This window comes from Alternaria dauci, chromosome 1 (assembly GCF_042100115.1).
Source record: "Alternaria dauci strain A2016 chromosome 1, whole genome shotgun sequence".
NCBI classification, from domain to species: Eukaryota; Fungi; Ascomycota; class Dothideomycetes; order Pleosporales; family Pleosporaceae; genus Alternaria; species Alternaria dauci.
The window spans coordinates 1,903,466-1,923,281 of NC_091272.1; the positions used below are offsets into that span (position 1 = coordinate 1,903,466).

At 52.2% G+C, this 19,816-nt stretch overlaps 4 protein-coding genes across 4 annotated transcripts; 2 read left to right on the plus strand and 2 right to left on the minus strand.

Moving 5' to 3' along the window:
* Window positions 1-190: 190 nt before the first annotated feature.
* ACET3X_000605 (uncharacterized protein) lies at window positions 191-2,481 on the plus strand. The gene has a single exon (XM_069447919.1). It carries the CDS (start codon window positions 261-263, stop codon window positions 1,320-1,322), a length of 1,062 nt encoding a protein of 353 aa, XP_069310847.1. The 5' UTR covers window positions 191-260; the 3' UTR covers window positions 1,323-2,481.
* Window positions 2,482-3,252: 771 nt separating this feature from the next.
* On the minus strand, window positions 3,253-5,651 carry ACET3X_000606 (uncharacterized protein; the record flags this gene model as incomplete). The annotated part of the gene is made up of 2 exons (XM_069447920.1): window positions 3,253-3,604; window positions 3,664-5,651. The coding sequence occupies 2 exons, from the start codon at window positions 5,649-5,651 to the stop codon at window positions 3,253-3,255; spliced, it is 2,340 nt and encodes a 779-aa protein (XP_069310848.1).
* Window positions 5,652-6,092: 441 nt separating this feature from the next.
* ACET3X_000607 (uncharacterized protein) lies at window positions 6,093-8,815 on the minus strand (the record flags this gene model as incomplete). The annotated part of the gene is made up of 2 exons (XM_069447922.1): window positions 6,093-8,599; window positions 8,650-8,815. 2 exons carry the CDS (start codon window positions 8,813-8,815, stop codon window positions 6,093-6,095), a joined length of 2,673 nt encoding a protein of 890 aa, XP_069310849.1.
* A 4,448-nt stretch (window positions 8,816-13,263) lies between these two features.
* ACET3X_000608 (uncharacterized protein) lies at window positions 13,264-15,303 on the plus strand. Its single transcript, XM_069447923.1, has 2 exons — window positions 13,264-14,397; window positions 14,447-15,303. Exons 1-2 carry the CDS (start codon window positions 13,948-13,950, stop codon window positions 15,143-15,145), a joined length of 1,149 nt encoding a protein of 382 aa, XP_069310850.1. The 5' UTR covers window positions 13,264-13,947; the 3' UTR covers window positions 15,146-15,303.
* Window positions 15,304-19,816: the final 4,513 nt, after the last annotated feature.

Here is a 19,816-nt window from a genome sequence, read left to right on the forward strand (position 1 = left end):
GTTATCTCGCCTGATTTCGAGCCAGGGGAAAGGAGTTGTAGTTTCCAAGGCGGGCAATAGTTGTCTTGAGGTGTCGTGTGTGTGTGTGTGGCTGATGGCAGCTACCCCAGATTTTCGGCGCGGTGAAACTTATCGGAACCTTGGATTGAGGTCGGAACTTGCCTGTACGTCATGCCCAACAATAACGCGTACCACACGCAATCCGGTCAATGCTTCGTTCACACCCTGTGGTAGTTTCCGCGCTCTTCTAGTCTTTTATAATGCCGCCAAAGTCCAAGCAACGCGCAGCCAAGCCCACAAACTCTGCCTTCAAGAAAGCCATCCCGCAGCCCTTCACCGCAGCTCCGGCCGAACTCGAAACCCTCCTCTCCACCTTTGACCGCTCGCTCGTGTACGTAACCCATGTCGATGTGCATCCAGCATGGTTCAAACGCCGCATATTCGCCGTCCCTGTGCTCCTAAACACGACCATCCTCGCGCTTGTGCTATGGCGCCTGTACGCAATCGGACCCCACTACTGGGCCATTCTCCTCTCCGTCCTCGGAAACCATAACGAAACTACTATATACTGGGCCAGCACATCATGGGGGTCCTTGATATGGAGAGTGGGAAAACGCATGCTCATGTTCATGCTGGATTTCTTGCTGTTCCGCTTTGTGGCACTCTGGCCATTCACATTCTTTGTGGAGCAGCCAGGCAATCCGGTGAGCTGGCGGTGGAACGTAGGTTTCAGAGATGAAGAAGTATATGTGAGAGTGAGCAGGTCATGGGGAGCGAAAGACCTGCTTGGAGAGGCCGAGGGTGGGAGTGGCCGGGCCGGAGCAGACAGTCCCTTTTTCAAAACCAGAGTTCTACCCGCGGTCGACGAGTCGAGATTAAGAGAGAAGACGGGATACCTACTCATGGATGCAGACTATGATCTGGATTTCTTCGGCATGGTCGCTGCAACTGAACTTCTTGATCGCAAGGACATTACGCTGGAACACCTCCGCAAAAGCGTCCTCGTTTACGTCGGCGATCCTGAGGCGGAAAATGGACAATGGGCTATCTGGGAATGCGCAAAACTTGACGAAGGCTCGGAGACGGAAGCGAGGGATAAGGTCATACAGTTCAAAGAACGACTCACGGCTATGGGCAAGGAGAGCTTGTTCTTCCGCTGGGTCGAGCTTATCCAGTACGAAAGCAACGCGCCGGGTGGTTTTACGCAAGAGAGGCAAATCGCAGCTGCGGAGAAGGTGAAGAAGATGTTCGAGGACGAAGGTGTAGACTTTGAGGTGTTTGAAAAGGAGATTGGAGGTATGCATGACATAGCTGGTGCTTAACCTCGACGTGTCGTCAAGCTTTGGCACAGAAGAATGCAGCATAGATGATGTCACTGAGATACCCAAGTGTTATACATTTCAGATTCACATAGTCCTCGTAAAGTCATGACTGATGAGCGTGAACAAACACCTGAGATGCGCTTTGAGTTTTCCGCCATCTTTATCCCCTACTCCTGAGCATCTTGCCCAACGAGCCACCCAAAATCTTCGCCTCTTTGCTTCTTGGTCTCGGCGTCGGACTCGCATGCCTAGACTCGCGAGTTTTTGTCTCGGTAGGCGAGATCTCCCTACGTCTCCGTGGAGCAGCACCCTTGGCTTCTGCGCTGCTGGAGGAGTTGAGCGTATCGCTACGCTTCCTTAGACGACGAGTCGGACTCGAAGAGGAGGCCTGTGGCTGTGAATGCGATTGGGAGGTGGCGTGAGGAGATAAAGAGGTAGATGTCGCTCTACGTCTGCGCTTCTCCTCGCCATGTTTGATTTCTGACGTCCGAGCCACTGCAGGGCTAGGTGTTCGTATCCGCTCTCGTGCTCCTTGTAGTTGTTGTATCCTTTCCTTCTCTGCTGCCACACTTCTTCTCTCCATATCCTCCAGTTCGTCAACAGACACAGATACCTGCACCACCTTCTTCGCCTCGATTTCCTCCGGGCGTCTTCTTGTGCGCACATCGCTCCTCGACGCGGCATACGCGTCTAGCATCTTCTCCACTTCTTTGCGATTGGCATCTGTGCCTACTAGACGGACGACCTCTAGAACAAAAAGGAAGGCGAAAATGTAGCCAATGAAGAAGCCGGTTCTGGACCAAAACTCGGGGGTTATCAGGAAAGAGAAGAGTTTGATGGTCGCGACGAACATCGTGGCCTTGGGCCGTTTGATTGACTAGAGATCGTAGTATGGTATGTGTAAATGGAAGCCAGATTGCAAAGCTGACGGTCCCGAGGTCGTGGGCGAGGGACGGTCGACGAGACGGTGTGATGGTAATCCTGTTAGACCCAAATTACGGCGCAAATGCGGCGTGTTGGTCAATAAGAAGTGAACGAAAGTGTTGTGCGGCCCGCGCTCGAAGGAGAAGAACTGGTGTTACACCGCGACGTCCGCAAGTTGTTGGACTTGATTCACGTTGCTTTTACCTGCTCTCGCGCAGCAGCGAGCCCCTCCACCTTTTAACCATCATGTCAAGCCCCCCACAAACCGCCGCACACTGAGACATTGTAATCTCATAATCTCACAGGGTACCCGTGGACGCGTTGCAAGTCCGGCCCTAATCCTGTGAACGACATCCCAGATCGAAAGACTATTAGTGGTAAGGTTCGAGGGAGGATTGGCGGGCGGTGCCTGAAACCAATCAGCATGTTTCAGATAGTCTGTTGCAAGGATATTTGTGGTAGCACATGTTTGGAGTCCGCGACACCATGCCCGATACAGAACTGAGCTTATCTGGAAGCGAGGGGTACGCGCCAATAGACTGGGGTAGCGGCTCGATGGTGTGTCCACGCGGGCCTGGAGGTTGGCGTCTGTCGCTCATCATCAGACTCCGGCTGAGCAATCTACACACGGCGGCTTATGTAGCTTGGAGTTGAATGGAGGCAAGGTCTGCAAAGAACGCATTGCTTGTGTAGTCTACCTTCACTTGTGTGATGGCGTTTACAGCCTATCTTCTCACTGTCGCTAAGCCATGATGAAATGGAGCTGCGAGGGTGGGATAAGTGATAATTTCATTTCATCGGCAGTTGAATCAATGACCTGTGCATAAGCCAACCAGATCATTGCCGCTCATCTTGCTATACAACACGCTATCATAATGATACAATCATGGCGGTATGCAACTCCTGTTCCCGATCCAGACCCTTGACAAACAAAAAAACGCCTCGCTGAACCAATGCCACAAAAGAAAAATAATGAATGACAACAACCAAAAGCGCTTTTCTATGCTCACCGGCCTCCTGGCAAAATTTCATCTTCAAACATACTATGATCCCAGCCTTTCTCTTCCAAGAGTTGAGCCGCTTCTTCACTAATCCAGCGGTTTTCTCTTATAGTAGCAGTACTTGTCATGGTCTGGCTGGCACTGTGGTTGACAAGATGCGCTTCTTCGAAACCAAAGAAAGATGCCCATATGGTAGCGCCAATCCACGAGAAGAAGGAATATATTGGTATCCACCAGCCTTGGATAAAGGTGCGGTAGACGAGAGTAGGAATAACAAAGGGGTACTTGGGAGCATTCGCGTTGACGCTGAATGGGTAAGGCGACGAGTAAGCGTACATGGGCTGGCAGTACATTTCACTGCCGAGTAGGTTAGCCGGTTTTCTTTGACGCAAAAGGGCAGACGCTCAAGTACATACCAAGCAATCTCTTCACTCATCCACCAAGTGAAAAGAAGTATCAAGAAAATGCTCAAGCCTGTAAGCCCGCCCCATATCCTCCAAAGGCTGCCTGATTTCTGTCGCAGGGTCTTCAACCGTTGTTCCCAAAACAGACCCTTGGACCATTTCCACATTGAGAAAGTCTGCACATGGCCATCAATCGCGCAAGGGCATGCGCGACTAATTACTTTGACCTTGTCGCCATTCTCCGCGTGTTCAACATGCTCCACTTGGTCTTCGACACGCTTCATGCCACGACTTGCATCGCGAATGCTGGTTCGCGCTGCACGGAGGCGGTCGTTCATGCGGTGGAGATGTAGCAGTTCCTGTTGTCGCTGTCGTTCTGCTTCACTGCGAGGAGTCTCGGTTGGCAATTCAAGACCGTGGAGCGTATCTTCTTCTGTTGGACTTTCAGCAGATGGGGCGATGAGGTCTTCCAGAGAGTTGATAGTTGAGTCGCCGTAGTCTGCCGACGGTCGCCTGCCCTTGGATTTTGCTTCGTCGACAAGAGATTGCAAGGCAGACTTTGGCAGCTGTGGGCGAAGGGGCTCTATAGCGACAGCCTCCGATGGCTCCTCTGCGGTGGGGCCTGCGCCTTGTTCAGATGAGCTCTGCCTGGGCGGATTGGCTTTTTCGGGCGAACGTGAACGTGACCTTGAGGTTGCTGCAGGTCTCTGTACAGTACGCGGGCCTGGTGTGTCGACCCAAGCACCAGTCACCACTGGTGTCTTCGGGTTCAGGACGGGTCGCTCTTTCGGCATGGGGGTGGCGTCCACACTATGGGCATCTCCTGTAGCCTCTGGTGCTGGCTCTGACTCTGGCTCTGGCTCTGGCTCTGACGGTCGTTCAGCTTCCTTTGGTTTGTCTTGCTCCTGCTGAACGGCCGAGGGCGCAGCTGCCTCATTGGGTGTCTCGGCAGGAACAGGCGCCTTTTCCACAGACGCCGGTTGACTTTCTGCTTGCGCCGTGTCTGTCGCCGTCGTGTGCGAGGAAGGATTCAGTGGTCCTGGAGGCGCCGATTCTGGTCGCGACGGTGCTGCCTGTTTCGGGCTTGGGGTATTGGACACTCTTGCTAGCCGTCGCAGCAGATCCTGCGAATCTTCTCTTCGGCTCGGCATGCGTCTCGGAGGCACCACGTGGGGCGTGGCGACTACTTCACGATCTACTGTCGCTATGCTCTCCACGCTCTTGTACATGGCCACAGGCGGATCTCGGCTGCCCATGCCCGTGACGGGCTGCGCCTTCCCAATGGACTGCCACGATTGAGTTCGGCTGCGCAGCCTCCTCTTGGGCGAACGGGAGGCCTGCGTCGCCTGCTCTCTGGCGCTCTCCGCCTCCCTCTGCCGTATGTCGTCCAGCACAGTGCTTCGTGGTATGTAGGGCGTGGATGCGATCATGGAGGCTTCGTTGAGCTCAAAGGTAAGGTCCCACTCTGGCGATTCGTCGTTGCGTGGTGTGCCCTTGTGCGAGAGCGGGCTGTCCGGCACAGGGCGGTGTGCCACGTTCGCGTCGGCGTGGTCAAAGTGGCCGTGTATGCTGTCATCGGCCGGGACTGGCGTCTGCAGCTGTTGCTCCTGCTCCTCTTCGTAGGTGATGGTCCGCATCCAGCTCCTGTTGGTCCGGCCTTTCCTCCCCCACGACGCTGGCGCACGTATGGCTGGATCGCTCCTCGTGCTCCCGCTGCTGCTCGGCGGACTCTGCAGTTTGACCTGCGCATCCGCTGCAGCAGCTGCCGCGTTGTTCCTCTCCAGGTTGTCCAGAGTCAGTCCGACACGGGGATGGGTCCGCGCCTTTTTGAAGGCCTGGGGTCTGCCGCCCAGCGCCTGGCTCAGCCGCCGCTCGTCGCGCGCATTCTGTATCATGCGCTTCTCGAATTCGTCCTCGGCATCGTTTTCGAGCTCGCTTAGGGCAGAGCCCACCGAAGCTGCATCGTGCATGTCTTCCTGGCCGTGTCCCTGCGCCTCCATGACTGCGGGCCCATTTGTGCTTCTGGCGGTGGTGTTGGTCGTGGGCCGCTGGACGTGGGCGTAGCGTGTATTGACGAGGCTGGCCGACGGTGGGGGAAGTGCTTGGAGGGGCTGGCGCGTTGTCATTTCCGTGCAACGCTTCGATGGTGATGGTGCATAGTAATCTGTTCGGCGTCGAGTCGGAATATATGCGGGGCTATTCAATGTTCTGACGTGGTTGCAGAGGTTGGCGCATTAGCTTGTGCTGCACTTGTTGTCATCCGACGCGTCGTGACTTTCACCGGGAACGTGCGCCACACGAGATCGCCACAGGGATCCTTGTTCCGACACCGTCCATCAACGAGCCTCACACATGCAATCTTCACGCTGACATGCTCGAGCAGTACCCCGCCGTCTTAACAAGAGTCATTCAACATTACGTTTCGTATCATCATGCAAGCCTCATGGCTCCTGGTCGTCGATGGCTTTGAGCCTCTTCCTCACCATTTCTACATCGGTATTGCCCTGCTCATCCCTCCATGCCCGCAGCACCTCCTCGCGCATAACCCGTCGCGGCGCTCTTTTGCCTGTGAACAGCTCAAATTGAGCAAAAGCCTGTTCTGGGATAAAGTCCAAGCCGTCCATATAGGTCCACAACTTCTTCGGGCAGGCCTGTACTTGCTGCCACAAGGGCGTCTTGAGTGTCTTGTACGCCGTCTCCATCACCACACCGCCCGTAGGACTCTGAATCCATTGCCGCGGAAGCGTAAATTGAGCTGCCGGGCCCCCATCTATCGGATCAGTTGGTATGCACGAAACAATTATGGTAGGATCCCGGAGGTGCTCTGGCCATGCCTCGTCGCGCGATCTCAATATCGTCAAGTTTGGCCGCTTCTGGCGCATCATGGCTGATGCCGTGGTGCCATCTGCTGAACTCGACGTAAGGCGGGAGAAATGCGCCACGAGACTCTCGGCTCTTTCATGACTTCTGTTGAAGATTACAATGTTCATCACCCCCAGTTGCAACAGTGCATAAACAGCTGCCCTCGCCATACCACCAGCTCCGATAATCAGTCCGCAAGTCGACGGACGCACCGCGTTAGCCGGAGAGAGACCTCGCCGCACGCAAGATCGAATTCCAATCCATTCCGTGTTGTCTCCATACAGAGCTTGAACCGGACCAGACTGATTGCGCTCGTGGAAGAGTTCGAGGTCGCTGGGAATGCTCCCGTCTTCGTTTCTTCGACGTACGGGTATTACAGTATTAACAGCCCCGATTGCTCGGGCATCTTGGCTCAGCGAATCCACCAGCGCCATCACCTCCATCTTGAAGGGCTGTATAATAATAGAGCCACCAAAGTTCGGCTTACGTACCAGCTCTTGGAGTATGTTCACAGACGGACTCTCGATGCGACTGAAAGTGTGAGGCATGCCACACGCGCCGTAGGCTGCATTGTGCATCGCCGGTGAAACGCTATATCCTAGGCGTACTCCAATAATGTACATTTGCATGGGATCAAATGTGAACGAGCTGTAGAGGGCTTGTGTTACTTCCTTGGCAGTGAGCCAGGAGTCGTGAGGGTATTGTGCCGTTGACGCCATCTGGTTGGTCTTCTCTCTCTTGGACGCAGCAACAACAGGCGTGAGATATTTGTTGAAACATATCGAGCGCCGACCAGCTCGCCCTGTGTTGTAGCAAATCACAGGGACTTTTGCCTCGTGTGTTTCCATTCGACTACTGAAGCTGCGAACCGAAACGTCGTCGTCGATGGAAGATGCTGGTCGAGTGAGTCGTGCGACGGAGCAGCCCAAGTGTACAGCCTTTTCGTACTGAGTCACCCAGAAAGGGTCGTCCCATGGTTTGTCGGCATGCAGATGTGCGATCATCTTGGTGGTACCACGAGTGTTCACCACATCGGCGAGCACGGTAGGGTCTAGCGACAGATCGATAGATGCGTACTCAGGTACCAGTCGTAATCCATGGTGTACGTGCTCCAGGTAGGTGGCTCTGCTGCCGTCAGAAGTCGAAGTAGGCAGCACATGATATATGATGGGAACTACAGTGCTTCTTCGAACTTTCGATATACACGCGCTAACATCATCCATGAGGTTGGTCATAGGGCGTCGTTGACTCAAATCAAGGATAATTTCAAAGGCGTCTGCTCCAACTTCCAGGCTTTGAATATCGGCATCTTCAGCCAATATGTCGTCCACAGATACCTGAACGGCGTATGTATATCTGCGGAGCTCGGTTGCAACGTCAGAAAGCGGGTATCCGGGTTCCAATGGTGGAATGGATGCTCCAACCGACTCGTGCGGAAGCTCCGGAGTCGTTATAAGTGACAAGTACTTGAGGAAGGTTCTCTGCGCTCTCTTCAACGCGAGAAACGCCGGAGCCGCCGACTGGGCATTAGACGCGTTGCTATTCGGCGATTTGACCTCAGAGATGTTGTAGAACTCGTAATTAGAACAGCGCCGAAGCATAGGTGCGGTATAGGCGAGCATGTCGTTGAGTCTCTGCATGTCAAGTCCTCCCAAGTAATTATGCAGACTAGCAAGGTCGCGCAGCACGTGGACTACTGGGTGCGTTCGGCCAAAGTCTTGCAGTAAGACTTGTCCGTTTCTCTCCAGGGAAACACCATTGCATATCAGTATCGCACCGTGGTTATGTTCAAGAAGGAGCGTTCTCAGCAGCTCTTCCTGACGTAGATTGTAGTTGGCCGCACCAAACTGCTTGCGATATTTGGCAGTGGAAAACCCAGTCGTTTCTTGAAACACATCGTCAACGTCGATAATGCGCCTTCGGCAAGCCATTGAGGCAATGACGGCCAAGGTAGACTTGCCAGTCCCTGGCATGCCAAGGAGCACAATCGAGGCGTCGGCCTTGAACGTACGGCGAAGATAGCTCGCAGGGGAGACAGGCGTTGGGATAGAGAGGGAGGTGGATCGGGTACTAGATGCTGTGGAGGCTGTCGTTGGTCAGTATTCGGCCGAACAAAAGTACTGGGCTGGTTCCTACCCATATCGTCTTCGTTGATCTTTCGCCTTTGACGGGGTCCAGTAGTCCTGGATGTCGTGGCGTGCTCTGGGATTGAGCCGTGGTGCCGACGGTAGAAGTCATTGGTGGCTCCGTCGTCCTCGTCCAAAGTCGCAAAGACGCGCTTCCCCACAGCTACAGAGCCCATGGTCGAGACTTCCATGGGTGCGCAACTTGTAGTTCCAACAACGTTTGATTCCGATGCTAGAAGGCGGGATATTGAGCCTGTATCGAAGCTCCTGTACTGCAAAGGGCAAGAGGTGAGATGCGTAAACTGCGGAGCCGGGTGTGTCTGCGACCTCTATGGGTATGCATGGTAAGGTCGTAGACAGAAAGTGGCAAGCAATCAGCCTGGAGCGTACAGGAAAAAGCTGGAAGTGTTGCGACAACAGTGTTCACGCGACGCCATGTCGCGATGGTGGTTGAGTGCTGACGAATGGTGGTTCTGATGAGATGAGCACCCGCACAGTGCAGGTTCCGGATAAGCCTTCTCCCCCCTCTTTTGCGCCTTTCCGACTTCGCCTGGACGCACGACAGCTTTGCACTCCTTTGCAAGCCTCAAACCCCTACGACAATCCTATCTGCGGGCCAATTGTCGCCTCTAGATGTTACATTTCCAGCCCTGCAGCTGCTGAGCTCCCGCGGCGCTGGTGAACAGATTAAACGGTGGGTTCGCGGTGCTTATTACCGATCTTTGCCCCGTGTTTACTTATACTATGGCAGAAAACAAATACGCGAACCATGCAGAAACGTCACTGGCAATCTTGTCATCCGAGATTAGCTTCGGTACCTGCTCACTTGCCGCCTTCGCGTCTGAATCAGGCTCATGCCTGCCCAAGCTCAGACAAAGCGTCGTTCCGCACCCCAGCCGGAAGAGAAGCCTGCTAAACGAACACGAGTCTCACGAGCATGTGATCAATGCCGTGTCGCTCGTGAGAAGTGCGACGGAGTACAACCGACGTGCTCTACCTGCTCAGGAACGTCAAGAGAATGCTCGTACACAGCCAACCCTAAGAAAAGAGGCATTCAGCCCGGCTATATTCGCACTCTCGAGTTGGCACTGGCGTACTTGTTTCAGCAAAATCCCGAAAACGAAACTGCCCTCAATGAAAGGCTAGCGCAGGGGGGACCGTCCTCGCTACTGCTGGGTCGTGGCGACTCGAAAGAGTCAAACAAGCTTCACAGGCGATGGCGGAAAGCAAAATTCTACACCGATGTTGACAAGCTGCTATCTGGAGGAGAAACTTCGCGTCATGAACAGACTGCGGCAGCCTCACCTCATACTAGTGATGAGGGTTCTGGGGCAGAAGAGGCTTTCGCTGCACATGCTAGCCGTACCCAGGATCACATTTGCTACCCACAAGACGATGCAGAGTCTCCAAGTCTTGGTCAGCTTGTAGCACCACCATCCGGACTAGCAGCAGGAGAGATTGTCTCAACAGCCATGCCACCAGAAAGCTGGAAGCTCTTGGAGGTCTACTTCGCCAATATACAATCCTGGCTTCCTATCTGCGAGAAGCATGACATCCTGAAGACTGCCTATGATTACCCCACACAAGGACCCTCTACCAAGTCCAACCGACCTGACTCGGGTTTGCATGCTGAGCTGTGGAGTGTTCTGGCGGTAGCCTCGCTATATGGAACGAACACAACGAATCACTATCCGTTGAATTCTTCATCAGCAAAGCCTACTGAGCTGTATGAGAGTGCCAAATCCTTGGTACCAAATGAACTGGACCGTTTCGATGTGGGCTGCATCAAGGCGCTTCTCAATTTGGCCGTGTTTAACATGGCCCGAGGGCAAAATGGGGAAGCATGGCTGCTTGTTGGGTCTGCTTCGAGGGTCTTGGAAAGTGTGGACCAACTAACACTTATGGGCAATCCTAGGCACAAGCATGTTTATTACGGTTGTTTTTTACTCGACGGCATGCTCGCCCTCCAGCTCCAACGGCGTCCGCATTTTCGAAGGAGCGATTTGGAACATCTCGGAATAATTGACGAGGATGGTCTGGAAGAGTGGCAGCCGTGGTCTGGCTTTCTTGACCCCTCACACGCAGGAAGAAGAGCGCCCTTGCTCTCACTCAGCATCTTTAACAGACTTATTGAACTTGTCGACCTTCTTATCAGCATCGAGCAGCCATCTACGCGGCACATTCACGATGACACCATCGGGTGTCTTGAACAATGGAGGGCGACGCTGCCCACAAAACTAGCTCACATATGCACCGACAATGGTTTCTCGGCCCTTACTCCACCAGCTGCTCTTCTTTTGGCAACATACCATTGCGCCTCGTTCGCTTGCGCTCCGTCTGATGCAAGCCTCAGCCGGTTATTGGATGTCTTGGATCGATGTTTCGAGCATCCAACTTCCCAAACCCTACCACCAACAGTCCGGTGTCTCCTAGAGGTTGCGAACAGGCAGGCTGCGCGACTTGTCTTGCATGATGTAAATCGCATGCGGTTGGAGAAGCTTCGAGAGAGAAACATGTCTGACTACAATACACAAGACGAAACACAAGTGCCCGAGAGCACAGTCATGCCTTTCAGACAGCATACGACCGATGCGCAAATGTTATCTGCAGGTTCATTGCAGTCTTTGTTTTCGGACACATATCCGGTAGCCCCGCCAGCGGCACCTCCTCATCATGCATTTCTTCCCGGCCCTAGTCATTCACAAATCGACCCTCGTTGTCCAGAGCCCACCAGCGATTTAGAAAGCTTCTTTGACGAATTGGCGTCGCTAGACAGCGCAGCTAGATCGGATACACAACCACAGTTTATGCAAAACCTGGGTTTTGGTCCGGAAGCAAGTATGGCTGATTTGTTCAGCGAATACATACCTATGCAGTCATCGAGTTTCATTGCACGAGACGATGCTGCGCCTGTCAACCTAGAGCACTACAACTTCTACGATGCGAGCTGAGCTGGAACTCAGGCACGAGAATAGTGCTTAGCCTTATCCATATGTTGGTCCTTCTCTTTCTGATGCTCACCCTTGAGCTCTTGAATAGACGGATGATGTACAGCAACACGCTTGTACCATACACTCTACGATCGACAGATAGTGATGCAGGACCGGATTTGTTACTTCCGAACTGCACGAAAGGCGCTCACCCCGAAGAAGCCTTCGCAATGTTTCTTCACATCGACGACGCGACGATGGAATAGAACGTGCACCACCAGTGAAATAACTTCTGCGCGCTTTGGAAAGCCTCGGTTAGGCACTGTATATTACCATACAGTAAGGAAGACGGTTGTGGACTAGGTACAATCGTAAAAGGCAGCCAACAGGCGGTAACACTTTACATCTTTCTAGATCGTACACCACGGAAAGAGATGTGGGTTTCCTTCTAGAATTTTCGGTTGGGAGCCAGGATTGCATCATGTATCTGGGAACGGATGGTCAGAACGGATGCCAAGAAAAAACATTTCCTTCCGTGTGGGCGATTCCAGATCCTCGCCGGTTGTAACATTATATAGATCGGAGGGGACAACAAGAAGACTTGGGAGAGGGATGAGAACCTTGGGGGTAGAAAATTCAATCTACAAGCTCAGTCGCCATCGCTTCGGCTATGGCGTGATGCTCAAGAAGAGCGGAGCATTGTCCTACATTAATTAGTATGACGTTGACAAGTCTCACATGTGATGCACGAAAAAAGGCCTTAACCGGTACAACTCAGTCATGGTCCATGTTGCGCTGGGCACCAAATCTTGTTGGACAAATGCTATGAGTCGCCTTGTCCAGAGTTAAGGCTTCCTGGTAGCACAGTCCACGATGCCTAGAAAAAGTGGTGCGGAGGTCCGCTCCGTAAGCTTATGTGAGTCAACCTACCAGATCAGGGTCTGAGATATACAAAACCTGAAAGGGTACCTGAGTCTAGTGGCAGTCTTGTTGGTGCTCGATGTCCAGGGCAAATGATACAGGGGTGTGTAGAGACGAAGACGGAGTCGCTTAGAACGGAGCGACAACATTGGCCCGTTGCGTTCCTGGAGCGTTTGTGGCAGTGTTGTCTGCCGGGTTCGGGTAAAATATATGTTTCGGGTTTGGAGCAGGGTGGCCGGCGAAAAGCTGCCGTGATTTCTTTGTTTTTATTGGTATAGTAAGGTTAGTCTCGGATTGATTAGAAACGGCTTTCTGGTAACTAGAGGGAAGATTCAAGCAACCTCAAACGAGTAAAAGCTTTGGTGAATGGTGTCGTCATGTACCACTGTGTTTACTCTTAGTGAAACCTTGGAACATAACAGATCCTTGACTTCTGTCTTGAACGTCGTGTTTGAGGGGATAAGTCATCCTGTTCACGCGTGATTCTTGCTAGAGGATGCGACTATTCTGTTGGTACAAGCCCTCTCTAACTCCTTCGACAGTGGCGGATAAACAAGACAACATCCAAGGCCGCGTTGAAAAGACGCGCAATGCTCCATTAGCCACATCGCTTCCCGGCTCGATCTTCTGCAGCAATATTCGATGCGCGCATCGTATGTGCCCAAAGAACGGAGTTTAGGTACGCGCCCAAGACCTTCGAGACACGCTCGATTGGGTGATGGTGTCGTCTGCCAAGAGGCTAGTGCTGCTTACCCCACACATCGTCGGATCGGCCGGCGCTGGTGCTTGTTGCACCTCACTTCAGCCCTGTATCCCAGGTTCAGACAACGCGACGCTTGTCAATTGGAATCTGACCGACAAAATATAGGTAGACTCTGGCCAGGTAGCTCAAGCACTGCCGGGAGAAACTGCCACTATGGATCAAAACCGTTGACAGAAGATCATGGAGCAAGAGCTGGATGCATCTTGGAAACAAACATTTGCGGGTGATCAACAGCCCCAATGCCGGCATGCCATGCCACGCAAGATGCATGCGGAGAATGCTAGCCAATTTGGATCACGATATACTGGTCGCATCTACGGCTTCAGCTGTGTGTCATAGCTCCACTTACGCAACCACTTGGCAAACTCTTTCTAGTTGTCACTGGGCAACGCTGAGAGCTACAAGCTTCGCCCCGGACGACCGTGCAACGCATAGACGGCTTATTGGTCAACATGGGTTCCGGACAGAACTGGCCGATGGCGTTGGTTGGAGATGTGCTTGGAAGAGCAATGCCAACGCTACTGATACCTCGCGAGACAGATCGTCTGTGGCTATGTGCATGGGTGCCATAGTACTTATTACCCAAGTTCCCCTCTCGTGGTGAGGCATCTGGAAATCATCCACCTCATACTACCCTCTTTCGCTCCATTCCAGCATCGATCACGTAGTAACGTCAATTTGAACGCTCAACAAGATGCTCAAGCAACTCTCCGTACTTGCACTTGCGAGCTTCGCGCTTGCTCAGAACGGGTCCGTTCCGGACCTTGCAGCGGCATTGGGCTCCACAGAGGAGCTCTCAATCCTTCAGTCGGTCGTTCCTGCGAGCGTATTGGAGTCATTGGCTGGTCTCACCAACATCACTCTTCTCGCACCCTCCAACGCTGCTTTTGGAAAAATCGATAATGCGACACTATCGGCACTTACCTCTAGTGAGGGACTTCTGACTGCCCTCTTGCAGTACCACGTCCTCAACGGCACATTCCCTTCCACCGCCATCACCAACACAAGCGCTTTCGTCCCTACCGCGTTGACCAACCCTCTTTTCACCAACGTCACCGGAGGTCAGGTTGTTGAGGCAGTTACCGACGACGATAATGTGGTGTTCTACAGTGGTCTATTGACCAACTCCACTGTTACGACAGCTGTATGTGTTTTTCTCTCTTTCTGCCCCTTTCTAGTGCTAACAGTTCCAGGACGTAAACTTCACCGGCGGTGTGATTCACATCATCGACACTGTGTTGTCTATTCCCCAGAACACTGCCGATACACTCTCCGCTGCTGGTCTTGCTTCCCTCCGTGGAGCTATCAATGCGACCAACCTGTTCGATACTGTCAACAACACTCCCGACATCACTATCTTCGCTCCCAACAACGAGGCATTCCAGAATATTGGATCTGCGCTTGGCAACATCAGCACCGAGGATGTTACCAGCATTCTTACCTACCACGTCATTGCTGAGGGCGGTATTGGCTACTCCTCTACTCTTGAGAATGGCACCACCCTCACTACTGCCAACGGCGAGAGTCTTACCATTACCATCGGTGACGATGGCATCTTTGTGAACAATGCTCGTGTTGTCGCCTCCGATATCCTCATTGCCAACGGCGTCGTTCACGTCATTGATGAGGTCTTGAACCCTGCCAATGCTACCATTGCCGACCCTTCTTCTGACGAGGGAGAGCCTGCATTTGCGGGAGCCTCATCTGTTTCTGATGCCCCGTACACCAGTGGCCAGCCCACTCCCACTACCAGCATCAACCAGGAGGCTACCGAGGCTGCGGAACCCACCAGCTCTGCTACCACCAGCGCTCCTCAGAACGCAGCCCCTAGGCAAACCGGTGCCATTGGCATGGGTGCGCTCTTCGGTGCTGCTGCTGTTTACTTCTTGTAAGCCTAGTGTACTGTGCCAGGCTTGTTGCGAAGATGATATCCAAGAGGAACCTATGTGAAGGACGATCATTATATTGTAATGTAATATACCTGAGCAATTCATTCGCTCACCCAGTTACGTCGTTAGATATGAATTTAAACCTTGCTTTTTGTCAAAAACTGAGGAAGTACGCGTGTGTTGATGCATGTGACCATATTGCGGTTCTGCTCTGATTACCTAGGTAGCGACTGGACAACCGTCACGGCGTTCGCACTCACGTAAGCTAACGATTTGGGTCTGACTGAAATTCGTAGCTTGCTGTAACAGTATTTCATTTCTCAAATACTAATAATAGCTCTGTTTCATCTCGGAAGACTTATCAGGTAGCACACCAACCGCACGGCTGTCTTTTGAGATGATGACGTTGTGCAATGTTCACAAGGGATAGCTCCCATCCTTGCACAATGGTCTACAACATGACATAGCAGTAGTGTAGCCAAAGGAGATGAGACCATGGCGGGTGTCTGATGACATAGGTCCTTGCGCAAACCCTTTCTTCGGTTGCAGTTTAACCGAGACCATTCATCAATGAGGCCTTGCACTTGGTGCCTCCTAAACTGGTGTTGGACGAACTGTGCCACAAAGTAGCGCTCAAGCCACCGCACCGGCTGCCCCATTAAAACAGCTTCGGCATGCTCGGAGCCTACAAGGTTCCGTACTAATGAGCTACTCCGGCAAGGATCCAAACGCTAAACACTCACGACATTTTAGTGCTGCATTCAACACCTACTGCATAGGGCAAGTTTAATTTTTGGCAATATTTTGAGAAAGCACACAGGTCTTGTATACCCTATCGCGCATCCTGATCACTGGCGCGATGATGTCGACACGGCTGCCCCCTGGATGTAAGGACCCCCACCTTCTATAACAAAGCAAACGTGAGTGCTTATACGAGATGTCACCATCCGAGATGTCACCGTAAAAGATGTCACCACACGGGTACCCGCCCGCAGCAGTGTCGGGCTGATATCAGGAAGGACATCAGACACAGGGGTTCCTTTGTACACAGGTACATTACTCAATTATGCAAGCGAGATAATGTCGGATCCGATCAGGAAGGCCGTCGAGATTTCGAAGGAAGCGGATATTGATCCTTCCATAGCACGGACGTCATGGAAACATCAATGCAGGAACGACTCTGGCAACCTACGTGATCCACGAGAAATTGCGCTACCATGGTATCAAATAGGATTCTGCTATCGCGGTATATCTTATCAGACGAAGCGACAGAAAGCTAATGTTCAGCTCTCCACAACAGCGGACGCATGCATCTTCTTGGAACAGGCCCTAGTGTTTCGTAGCGTCCGAGCTTTCGATTGGCGAAAGGAATCCGAAGATCAGAGATTGGATCGTCAACCAGGGCCGTGGTGGTTCCGAGATCTCATCGTCCCTTTCACAGTTCATCCAGCCTTCCACATCACAAGTACTTCAAGGTTTGCCTCATGTTCCAGATAACAACCATATCTACTCAGCGCTCAGAGGACGTGGGTCTGTGCGACTTGTTGAGAGTGCACGCTGTGAACGTCCGTCTTAAAGTCGCACAACCATAGCACAACAATAGCGATCAAGAAATGACGTCTCGTTCCTGGTTCCGCAATCTGTCATTCCCCTTATTCGCGGTTTCGGTGGCGCTAAACCCTTGCCAACCCAGCTCAGAATTCGCAATCTCCAGAACAGCCGAAGGAACAGACCTGTCGAATCTTAGCGTTGCCGCCATGATTCGCTCGTGGCGTACATGCATTTTTCTGATTGAACCGCTGATCTCGTCCGCTGCAGATTTACCATCACGGCGTTTAGCTCAAGAGAGGGTAGTTCATGATTTGGTAACGGCATTATGCTCGGTTGATGCCCGTGCGGAGCGATATCCAAGTGGGGTACAGGGACCATATGAAGGTTCCTAAAGTTGAAACATTGCGGTCCGTTTTACATGCGCTTGCGTCAACGCTGAATTGGCTCTGGGTCACACTGTTCATGATTCAAACGATGCGACACCAAATACCGTCCATTCTATACTAACGCTCGTTCTCTTTCCCCGTCCTCAGCAGCTGCGGCATCGTTTTGGTCAGGATATCGCATTATGTTCCGTCGATCGAGATCTAGGAAAGATAAAGGGGAGAAACATCCAATCGATCTGTAAGTTTGCTCAAGCAACGCCATTTATCCAAAACACATTGAATATAGAGGCAACAGTACGCAACCACTGCGATGCCTAAGGCGTTTTCATGGGAATGTTTTGAAACATCGCAGGCAGCTTATCGCTAATGTGGTATTCTATCACCTTACTAACGATCATTAGATATGAGCCGTCTCGACCAAGATCCATCAACGAATCCACCAATCGGACATCTACCACATCCAAATCAGTGCCAGTCCCAAGAGCGGTTCAACGACCAGCGGATCCTTCATTCCATACTGAAGGCTTAGTCCTGAGCCCACGTCAAGCCGTAGCATACGATGCTTGGGCTGTGCCGCGCTTGATCAAAACCCCATGGGAGCTTGAACGAGCCAAGCAGAACTCAACACAAAGACGCTCAAGGCCCGTGTACCGATTTCCTATGCATATCTTCAAGAACCTCCCCACAGAGGTATACAACTGCATAGTTGCGCAACTTGAACAGATCTACCAAGACCGCGGCCAATCTTGTTCATCATGCTATTTACGAGACCTTCACAGCCTTTCCTTGACGAGTCGTGCATGGGGAAGAATTGCAAATACAACCATGTATCACAAAGCCTTACTACTTGCTAGTGAAGAACACGATGGGCTCCCGAAGCTCAGGACCAAGGGCACCAGTAGACTGAAATTACTACGGAGGACACTTCGGGACAACTCAGGATTAGCCCGACGCGTACGAGAACTACACATGCATGGCTTTCAGTCGCTTTATCAAAACGCAACGATCGAGCGAGAAGAGATTGCGAACCTGGTAGCTTCTTTGGTCATGGCCTGTCCATGCTTAGAACGCCTGGTAGGGTTTCACGTCCCCACCTCGCAGACATTTGATCGGTTGTCACACGCGCTTTCAACAAGGCCAAATCTTAAGGAGCGGGTGTTGATATTGGCGGATAGAGATACAGACGTCGGAGTAGACGACGACGAAGACGAAGACATGCTGAGAGGCATATACGTTGCCGAATGCGACCCAATCGAACGCTTCCTTGAACTCAGCTCTACCCATTCCGCGCTATCCACTCTGGTATTGCATCAAGAAAAGGAACAAATTTCGACAAGTCTCAATTTTAGAGCTATTGTTGGAACTTTCCGCAATTCGCCGTACATGCGTCATCTTACGGTATCTGGATTATCGGCGAACTCATTTACCAACATGGCCTTGAATGCTATACCGGCTAATTTAGAGTCGCTGCGCCTTGAGAACCTCCCGGGCATAACGGAAAGGGGCATACAGCGCTTTGCTACCTCTCAGCAGGCCGTGTCTATCCGGAAGTTGGCACTCATAGACTTGAACATTGAGAGCATTCTCACCATAGCAGACATACTGTCTACGCACCTTTCCAGTCTAAGGGAATTCTCACTTGTTCAAGCAAGAGCGCCCACCTTACCATGTCGAAGCTCGGAGCCTAGCTTTCGGTCGTCGTCGCTTCAATACGTTCACTGGGAATTATGCTCTGAGGCTTCTTCTCTGCCTCCGTTCGTTTCGCCATCGATAGAACTGCCGGAATCCCAACCATTTCCTTTTACGAACCACGAACCAACCGCTTGCCTCGCGACATTTCTGCTTGCGGCAGCTATCCAGGCACACGCCTTCCCATCGCTCAGTCGCATTCGCATACCTCACGATCCCCAAGGCGTCATTCAATCGCTCTGTAAACCTCTCGCGACAGCGCTTCTCCCGTCTGATACGTCCAAGTTTGCGACCGCATCACGCATCTCCACTTCAGACGGATTTTCCATAATGCTAGAGTCTGCTACATTTACATCCAAGACACATAACTCCTCCACCTACCGGGCAGCATCAGCATCACGTGTTGATTCTGTAGTCAGTTCTCCGATGTTCGATTCAAGTCGTACAGAGGTCATTCTTACACCAATGCGATCGCGTCTCGCAGCGCAGTCGCGTATCCTTGCTACTAGAAAGTGTGCAAACATGAGCATTCGCGTTTTTGACCCCGAGGGCAAGGTCAGAGTGCACAAAGTTGTCGGAAGCTATGTGGGCCGCATAGACAGTAAGATCACTTATGACATGAAGACGGCTGGGCGGAGTAAGTGGATTCTGGAGATAGCTGACTTGGTCGGCGACCAGAGTACAGATCCCCTTAAGCGTAGTCGTCGATCTTGTGGACATCTTGTCAACGGAGGAACTGGATTCGGCGTTATGAATGTCGAAGATCTCTTCTGAAGTAAGATGTTCTTTTGGCGGATTTTGGGATCATCTTTCCTGCTCTTGACCATCCGCTGGTATGCCGAATGCTTCAAACTGTTAGCTTTCACATGCGGCACAGTACAATGCAGAGTTTTCGTTTGGCCCAGCATGAGTAATGTTTAATGCGGAAACAGTCCGCACGTCCGGTAAAGTCAGCCGGTGCAACAGTCTCACCTACAAAATGCAGATTCGATGAAGAGCGCGAGAGGCCATGTAGCAATCCGAAATATAAGATAAATCAATAGTATGT

Excerpts from the sequence above, each read along its gene's own strand:
- ACET3X_000605 (XM_069447919.1), top strand. The coding sequence starts at position 261 with ATGCCGCCAAAGTCCAAGCAACGCGCAGCCAAGCCCACAAACTCTGCC.
- ACET3X_000608 (XM_069447923.1), top strand. The coding sequence starts at position 13,948 with ATGCTCAAGCAACTCTCCGTACTTGCACTTGCGAGCTTCGCGCTTGCT. Across the intron at positions 14,398-14,446 it reads ACTCCACTGTTACGACAGCT|GACGTAAACTTCACCGGCGG; the intron begins GTATGTGTTTTT and ends TAACAGTTCCAG.